This window comes from Acipenser ruthenus, chromosome 9, assembly GCF_902713425.1.
Source record: "Acipenser ruthenus chromosome 9, fAciRut3.2 maternal haplotype, whole genome shotgun sequence".
In the NCBI taxonomy this organism is placed as follows: domain Eukaryota; kingdom Metazoa; phylum Chordata; class Actinopteri; order Acipenseriformes; family Acipenseridae; genus Acipenser; species Acipenser ruthenus.
In genome coordinates this window covers 56,928,973-56,937,908 of record NC_081197.1, presented here as the reverse complement: position 1 = coordinate 56,937,908, position 8,936 = coordinate 56,928,973, and the positions used below count along the sequence as shown (strand labels likewise).

Genomic DNA, 8,936 nt, shown 5'->3' with positions numbered 1-8,936 from the left:
CATGAATACAGCTTCTTGTTTTCCATTGAATTTTGCGTTGGTACGCTTTTATTTCCCCGGTGTGCGGATCTGTTCTGTGGCGTGTTGCCAGGTATATTCCATCTCATTACCTGAATGTTTGTTTGTTTGTTTTCTTCGAGAGGCCTGATTGGTTGTCAATCATTTTTGGAACCTGCCCAATTTATAATGCCAACTCACGACGACATCAGACAGCCTTCTCAGAGGGAGATTCCCTGAGAAACCTCTTCCTGGGATGTTCAGCTGACGACGTTCAGTGCAGCTTTACAATTCAACATGTACCCTAACAGAAGTGGACCTGGTGGGTTTAATCCAAACCACAGAAACTACAACAATGGTAACAACAGACTGAACCCTGATCTAAACAATATGAGTCTGGCAGGAAATAGCAAGGATGAAATTGCGAATCACGAGAACGGGGATAACGCTTCTGGAGCACAAACTACACCGTCCCCACAAAACGAAGGACAGGCACAGTAGTAAGTTTAAACACTATGTAACTATTTAAAGTGGGTATCGTTTATGTAATAAATACGTGCATAGCGTGTGTATTTTATTGGATTATCTTTTCTGCAATTTAGGAAGAAAACGTTAACAGGTGTATTTTCCTATTTACAAAATATACATATTTTTTTCAGCTAAATATACAGTACTGTATTTTGGCTTTGTATACTGGTAATATAAATAATAGTGGTTAGGGCTCTGGACTCTTGACCTGAGGGCCATGGGTTCAATCCCAGGTGGGGGACACTGCTGCTGTACCCTTGAGCAAGGTACTTTACCTAGATTGCTCCAGTAAAAACCCAACTGTATAAATGGGTAATTGTATGTAAAAAAAATAATATGATATAATTGTAACAAGGGCGTCTGCTAAGAAATTAATAAATAATAAATATAAGTTCAGTTTCGGTTGCGTTTCTGCTGAAGTAGTAACCACACCTCCAATCACGGCACATCGTAGCTCTTGCTGGGAGCTCACATAGGGTAGTGCTGCGTGCGCAACTCGTAATTCATCATCATCAACACCCCTACCACGTGATCATAAACAGGGTGTGGGAGGGGGAGAACTGATCAGTTATCAAGTCCGCTTATAATAAGCGGGATTGGGCTTGTGCTTTTTGAGAGTCGCGGTTTGGCAGCCCTGATAGTGATTACCCTGTGAGAATTAATGGTGATCCTCGGCCAATACCCCACGGAGCTTAGGTTTAGGGTTAGGTTATTGTTGTGTGTATTTAAAGTTACGGCCAATACCCCACGGAGCTTAGGTTTAGGGTTAGGATATTGTTGTGAAATAAACTTAGTTTTTGTACCTAAATTCATCACCCTTATCATGTGATCGGGCATGCATGCAGTACTACTCGGGCATGCATGCAGTACTGCCTGTGAGAGCTACGTTGTGCGCGAGTCAGCGTTCTGCATCAATACCCCTCAGCAGACCGGGAAACAACATGTATAATGCCAGGTCTCACTGAAGTGTTGTTTTGAGACTTAAAAAGCATTTATTTTACGCAAGCATTACTTATTATTATTATTATTATTATTATTATTATTATTATTATTATTATTATTATTATTATTATTATTATTAGGCATGCTGTAGTAGTAGCAGTTGTCTTAGTAGCAGTAGTAATATATTATTAATATTTTTCCTTTCATAATCTTTAGGACTTTTATAAGAAGCAAAATACAACATAACAGTATGATTTCTGGAGTGAAATGTAAAATAAATAAATGACTCATTTCCACCTCCTTCAGCATTCCGTGTTAAAATCAACCATCTCCCTATATGAAACATTCCACACCTGTTCTGTATTTGAATTTCTCGTGTGTCCATGCCCACCACAGCACAATGCATTGCTTCTCATTGCACTTGATACACAGTAAAGTTGTGCTGATTAGATCATTAGGGAGTGAATTGGTGGCTTACATAATATTATGTAATACTATCCCAATCCATTAAGAGGTATGGTGCTACACTATAAACATCAGTGTTTAATTTAAATGGGAAGACCTAATGGAAATATCCCTTTAAGATCAGTGTTTTTTTTTTCTTTCAGCATGGGTGGATATTCCATGATCCGTCCTAATGAATCAAGGAGAAGTAAATTGCAGAGCAGTAAGTTCCCTTTTTTTTAATGATACTGTATTCAGCCTCTGGTGGTAATTAGTACTACCACAGCCATCAACAAGAAAACAACTAGCATTGAATGACCCTGAGATATGGTATGAGGCAGTGCTCTTCAGGGCCAGACCCGCATGTATTGGGATACATAAATGCTGTATGACTGGTGGTAGGTACATCTCAAGAGAGGTCACAGTTCTGTTAGAATATCATGTTCAGTTTTTCAAGTGCCTTTTCCCAGGTATAGCTGAGCTGGGCAAGGTGTAGTTAAAGATGGCTGTCTGCGTTCCAGTGTCATTTTGTCAGATATAGCTGACCCAGGAAGTAGTAGTGCAGGTCATATTGCGGTAGTAAAAGGTCACGCTGGATTATGGGATTGATTAAATATATGCAAACAAGCAAACATTTGTGGCTGTTTTTATTTCTGGTCTGTACACAGCTATCAGTGGTCTTATTAATGAGGTTTTGTCACTCAATAAGAGAAAAGCAGTGGAAAACAGGCCTTGTTCCAAACAGTTTGGTTGTTTAGCACACACCTTTCAAATGACACAGCCTTTCCGCACAGCACAGTCCGGCACCATTGATTATGAGATACAAGACTGAGCTGTCTGAGGTGTATTTGACGTGTTTGTTATCTTATGTTATGTTATGTGGTACTAACACCTGTACTATTCCTTGGTGCTGAATACATGTTCTGTGTTACTGTGTTTCTGATTGCAGTGGCACAAAAAGAAGAAGCAGACCTGCAGCAATGGAGGGAAGCACACAAGCCTGGTCCAATTAACCTGGCTCCTGCACAGCTGGGTAATACACTGTAAACAGGGCATGTGACACGGGGATCATGAAAACAGAATCACACCAGAAAACACCAATATTTGATCAAAAAACAGAATGAAGTTCATTTAAAAATGAGAGATGGAAAAAGGAAAAGTACAGTAAATGTCATTCAGTTATTATTTTTAACAAGACAGATCTCTTCCCCGTTTTTTTAAACTGCTGTTAAGAAGGCTTCTCGTTATAACTTTTGTCCTCAGGTGGAGGTATATTAATGGCTGAGGCCAGGCAAATGCAAATGTTGAACCACCAGCAATCAAAGTATCAAAAAAAGGTAAGGATGACTGCATTTGCATGTTGGAGTCCTGTATTTTATACATTGATCATTTACAGCCAGTGCATGTAGATCTTGGGTAGGTCGTCTGGTAGAAATTGTGAAATTCACTAAATTGAATTTGTTTTTTTAATATATTTTTTTTTTGTCACTTGGCTTTTGAAAGCTTAAAAGAGAAGAGTATGAGAGAAAGAGGAAAGAGGAAGAAGCAGCAGAAATCCAGAGAATGAAAGAGGCACAGAGGGAAAAGGTGTGCTGCTTATGTTCCATTTACTATCAGATTATATCTGATGCCTTTGCTAACGGAGGAGCTTCTTTTGCCAAATTAGCAAAACATGGGTTCAGATCGTACTTCCACTTGATGTGTAACAATGTACCAAAACAAGGGACTTTGACCTGGTGCCTATGACAACATAGTGTTGTGTTATTTAAACCCAGGTTCACTGTGTTGTAAACAGGGCTTTATGAAATATTATATTACCTCCAGTTGTAAAATGCCATTCTCAAGTCCTTTTGTCAGACTGGGGTGAAGCCAGTTTACTCCGAAACACAATGTGATTGTATTCATATCCTGTGCAGTATTAGGACCCAACCAGGCCTCACAGTCACACCTCGTTTCCACGGTCACAAGCAGGCTGTGAGGCCCAGGTTTTTAAGGGCTCCACGGTGGGAACTATACCAAGCTCATCCAGTGCTACACCAGGCCAGCCCTGCTTGGCCCCAGTGCGGCTCGGATGTTCTGTGGAAACAAAGCATTAGAGTTACAATTAGGACTCTGTGCATTAGGGTTCGAGTACGGGTTAGCTTTAGGGCTAGGGTTAGGGTTCTGCACATTGGATTAGGAATATTTGTGTTTTCAGACTTATTTAGCCAGGTTATTGGGGAACTCCTGATAAAGTCTGGTCCTCTTATTGTCACTTTGTTTAACTGTACTGTATTAGCATTATCTGCATGCATTTCACATACAGGTTCTGGGTTAAATGACTGGTGATGGTCAACACAAACACATGCAATGTACTATTGAATAGTGAATTACTGCTATCCAACCATTTTAAAATGATGTGGTACTATGCTTGCTAATGTTTTGTGACAATGTAAAGTTTTATGAGCTTAAAAACTATTGCTCTAATCTGTAGGCAAACAGGCTTGAAGAAAAGAGGCTGCAACAGGAGAGACAGAGAAAGGAACAATACAAAAAGGACCAGCAAGCGTAAGAAGGAAGGGTGTTCATATGAAAAAAGATATACAGTAAACTGTGTGCTTTCTTAGACATTTTACTCAGTTCAAATGAAGCATTGTGGTGCACGGACAGAATCGCTTTGCTTGGTCTCACTTGTGTGATGTAATACTGTAGTAATATCGGCATCTTTCTACTTGAGTACTTGTGGACACTCATATGGATTTTTGAAATCTATCAGTGATGCATTGCAACCTACTGACATGGGGCCATATTCACAAAGCTTAAACCCACAAGTTATTTCAACAGCCTGCTGTTGTGAATAAAATAAACTTTGGCATTCATGAAACTGTTCCAAACTGGTGTTGTAAAATAAGTTTTGGATGCTTGCAGGACCCTCTATCACCAGCAGAGGTCTCTGCATCCTCCCCTAGTGGCTTCCATGGGCTTTCAGCCATGCCCCACGCGAACTCTGAACTTCTGCCCTTCTTTTCAGCACTTTAACAGTAGTGAGTCCTGGTATTCGTATGTACTATAAAGTAGAAAACACATTTTAAATGTTTAATGCTCCACAACGTCTGCTGTTATTTGTAGCAAAACCCATACTTTTCTGCAGAAGATTGAATCATCCCAGCCTTCAGCGAATTCAGCTCCGATGTCAACGAGCAGCTCTCTGCCAACATCACCTTGGGTAAGGACACTGCAGATACATATGTGATGTTGTAGCAATTTGTATCCAGTTAAGCAGGCGGTAGTTCTGTGTTGCTCACGATCCATTTTAAATGCTGTTATATAAGCTGTTAAGAATGGTATGGGCTGTGTGGTATTAAGAGTTTTGACAGGCAGTGCCTGTGCTGTTGCTGCTCAGCTGAACACTGTTTCTCCCGCTGTCTCCGATCTGCAGGCTAAAGTGCATAACTATAGAGAGACGCAAAGAGAGGAGGAGAACCAGGCCCTGTGGCAATGTAAAGAAGAGCAAAGAAGAAAGGTATGGGAGGCCAAAGCAAACACAGCTTTATAATAATGCACTAGTAGCTGCTAACCATCCCAGCCAATAGGAGAAGCAGCTGACTGGTTGGTGATATGAAAGAAGATCTGGAAAGGGTAGGAACATTTGTAGTCTCCAGGTGAAATGACCCAGGAAGTGCAACACTAGCTGAAAGCAAGGCTTACAACAGAGATTTCTTTAACCTTCTTTCAAAAGGGCACATTTGAGACCTACAGTAATTGTTTTTTTTGTTTTTTAATTTTCACAGAGCGAGATACTTGAGGAAATACAAAAACAGAAAATGAAGGAAAGAGAGCGTGAACTACAAAATGAGCGCAGGAGGTAAATATGTCCCCGTTTTACACGGGCTACCTGCCAATCACAACATTTATTGTGGTTCTCTGAATATAGCATAAAGCATGTAACTGTGCCAAACCATGCATGTACCACTTACAGCTATGGCCAAAAGGTTTGCATCAGCTAGAATTGTGGGATTGAGACATAATTAAAACAATGTCACATTTTTCAATTCTTTTCAGTTTTTAGCAAAGTATATAGAAAACTACAAAGCGGTGTGTAATTCAATGTTAATGTAGCATTATTCAGCAGGTTTAATTCAACTTTATGAAGCAAAATGTGTTAATTCTATAGGGTGATGATGCAAAACCTTTGGCCAGAGCTGTATATATTTTGTATTATCCTGCACTGTGAGTTTTACATATAGGAAGAGAACCGTAATTGTGATGGACACTTGGTTAGGACATTCACATTTTAGAATCTTGGGCTATATTTGGGGAATGTCTGTCAGTCCGTCACACTAGCATGTCTACATGTGGATTTGAGTCATGCTGATCTGCTTTGATACCGATAGCTCTGATTTTGTATTTGTGTTTTGAACATATGTGTTTACCATGCGGCTGTCCCCAGTTTCACTGTAATGCAGATATATTAGTTGGTACTGGGTAGGCTCACCACTGCATTCTTCATTTCAGGGTTAATGAAGCATTTCTGGACCGACTTCAAAGAGACGTACAGTCAGGTAGGAAGGAGGCGCTCTTTCCTGTTGGTGTGGAAGCAGAAAGAGGCCTGTGTGCAGATGCAGCTCCAGAAGCACACAGGGCAGAGAGTGAAGCAGACGGGGAGGAAGAGGACGGTAAGCACTTTTTAAAAGCTGAAAGCACACGTCATTCCTTTAGGTAATTACACTTGTTTAGTCTAAGCCCACTCTAATTGTTTCCACAATCCTATTGTTCACAGAGCAGTTTTCGTAATTGAGAGCATGTTTATATTGAAGTGCTTGGGCTTCGTAAGGAATTTGTTTTGCATGTGTAATGATTGTGCTTCCCCCCTGAGAATGCTTTCAGGGTTACAGCTGTGGACAGCCTCACTCTCAGAGCTCCAGCAGTCCAGGAATCTGGTCTCTTTGTGTTGGTGCTTGTACAATGAGGGCCAGATTGGCAGAACTGCAGTGGTTTCTGTAACAGCAGAGGAGGCACAACCCATGCTGCCACACAAACCCTGCTTCAGGGGATATGCCTCATCCCTGTGCTGGAGACAGCACTCTGGAAAGACACAAGAGCAAGAGCAATGTTACAATTCGTGTCTTGGCTGTCAGACAGGCAAGCCAAGGATAGCCAAATTAGTTTGAGGGATGTAATGTGGACACCTGACCTCACTAAGAGATAGGCTAAGACAAATTCACTGAAGTTGGGTTTCCACCACCCCAGATTCCAGACACCATTCTCAGTGAGCACACTGTTCTCATGAGGCCCTTTGTCTGTCAGATTCATTTTTTATTGTGTCTCAATAAGTATCCAAAGTCCAGAACCAAATAAAATGGCATTTGAAGCTTGTCTTTAAGTAAGTCTTCCCCAATGCAGTCCGAACCAGCACAGAGTGCTCAAAAACAAGTCATAATGCATGATCTCTACCTATCACCCACACCTGCAGAGCACCTATTGCAACCTCCCTTCTGCAGGAGCACAACTTCATCCTTGGAAGGAGGTATTTACTGTCATGGAGATACATACTATTACTTTTCATCTGCAAGAATGATGCTCAGTAACGTGTGTGTCAGCTGACACCTGTGCACAGTATCATGGGGCAGTGGGAACAGCTTTAGCTTTTAAAACTCCTGCCTCATGAATCTACCCTGTTATCATCAGAATAAAAAGGCAGTGTTTATCATTCATTGAGCTTGCTTGTTTTTTTTCTTCCTTTTTTTTCCAGAAGACAACCATGAATGGACACTGATGAAACTTCAGAATGCTTTTCCTTTCTGTGAACAATCTTTCTTAGAGGAAATAGTGACTCAGTGCAATGGAGATTACAGGCAAGCCTACCAACTGCTTCAGTAGCAGAGTGAAACTAGCTGCTTTGGGCCAGTTTCAGACTCTGCATAGATATTTTTATAAATGGATAGATAGATAGATAGATAGATAGATAGATAGATAGATAGATATACACACACACACACACACACGCACTGTGCATGCACCAAGTCCATGTGAAATGAGAAAGCATGGAAGGTAGTGGCCTGGTAAGGTCAGAGATAATTGCACATGATTACCATGTTTATATAGGAATTATTGCAAAGTCACTCACTCATCAGCCAGTGAGATCCAATTTCTCCTAAATGTTACACACTAGGTTGTCAGTGTTTCAATAAATCACTAAACAGCTCACATTGGTTTAGTTATGTCATTTATACTGTAGGAATACTTTTTTTAGTTCAAATGAGTTTAGTTTCTCCAAAACATGTATTTATCTTCAATATTTTAAGAAATGAAACTTGGATAGAAACCTTTGCCACGAACACTGTTTTTTTACACGATTGAAACAGGCTGGTATAAATCGGATTTCGGATGTTTAAGTTGGGGAATGATTAACTCCATGGCACTGTGGTATATATGAACAAATCAATGGGGTTTCTCAATAACAGAGTTGTTTCTTTGTTAAACGACTTCTTATTCTTGTTCTTGCTATGTCTGTATATGAGTATGTGATTGCACACTGGATGCAGGGTACTTCATTCAGCACAGATTCCTAAACCAATGTGTCACTCTTGCATGATATTATGGAATTGGCATGCAAGGTAAAGTACAAATTGCTAAATGATCATTCATAGCAAAATTTATTATGTTTTAATGTAATATTGTTTCCAAAATGATCTAAATATATACAATTACTTTATTTTTTTGTATTGTGCTACATTACTACAAACACCTTTGTTCTCTGGTAATAAAAGTTTCACTTTGAAATTCAGTGTGTGTCTTTCTGTTGTGAAGAAGAAATAAGGTCCACGGTAAAGATTGTTAAAGTAGGTTAAAGGGTTGAAGTGGAAACAGCTGCATTTCAGATGGATTTTATTTTATATGCACCTGTGCCTGTATGGACTTTAAAGGGGAAGTCTCGTTTGTATAGAGTGGTATTCAACTAGACAGTATTTTATTTCAAGACCTGCATTAAAAGACTGGTCTCGTTTGGTGTTAAATGTACACATCTTTTGCTTGTCCTGATGAGA

General features: G+C 40.0%; 1 protein-coding gene across 1 annotated transcript; it reads left to right on the top strand.

Moving 5' to 3' along the window:
* The first annotated feature begins 155 nt into the window (after positions 1–155).
* Positions 156–8,670, top strand: LOC117405328 (epithelial-stromal interaction protein 1). The gene is made up of 11 exons (XM_034008293.3): positions 156–497; positions 2,076–2,134; positions 2,861–2,944; positions 3,175–3,248; positions 3,415–3,498; positions 4,385–4,458; positions 5,020–5,116; positions 5,330–5,413; positions 5,682–5,755; positions 6,406–6,566; positions 7,643–8,670. The coding sequence occupies exons 1-11, from the start codon at positions 295–297 to the stop codon at positions 7,768–7,770; spliced, it is 1,122 nt and encodes a 373-aa protein (XP_033864184.2). The 5' UTR covers positions 156–294; the 3' UTR covers positions 7,771–8,670.
* The last annotated feature ends 266 nt before the right edge of the window (positions 8,671–8,936 follow it).

What these genes read in the sequence shown, in the direction of transcription:
- LOC117405328 (XM_034008293.3), top strand. Translation starts at nt 295, where the DNA reads ATGTACCCTAACAGAAGTGGACCTGGTGGGTTTAATCCAAACCACAGA. An exon ending in AAGAAGAGCAAAGAAGAAAG is followed by an intron (nt 5,414 to 5,681) that starts GTATGGGAGGCC and finishes TAATTTTCACAG; the next exon opens with AGCGAGATACTTGAGGAAAT. An exon ending in CTACAAAATGAGCGCAGGAG is followed by an intron (nt 5,756 to 6,405) that starts GTAAATATGTCC and finishes TCTTCATTTCAG; the next exon opens with GGTTAATGAAGCATTTCTGG.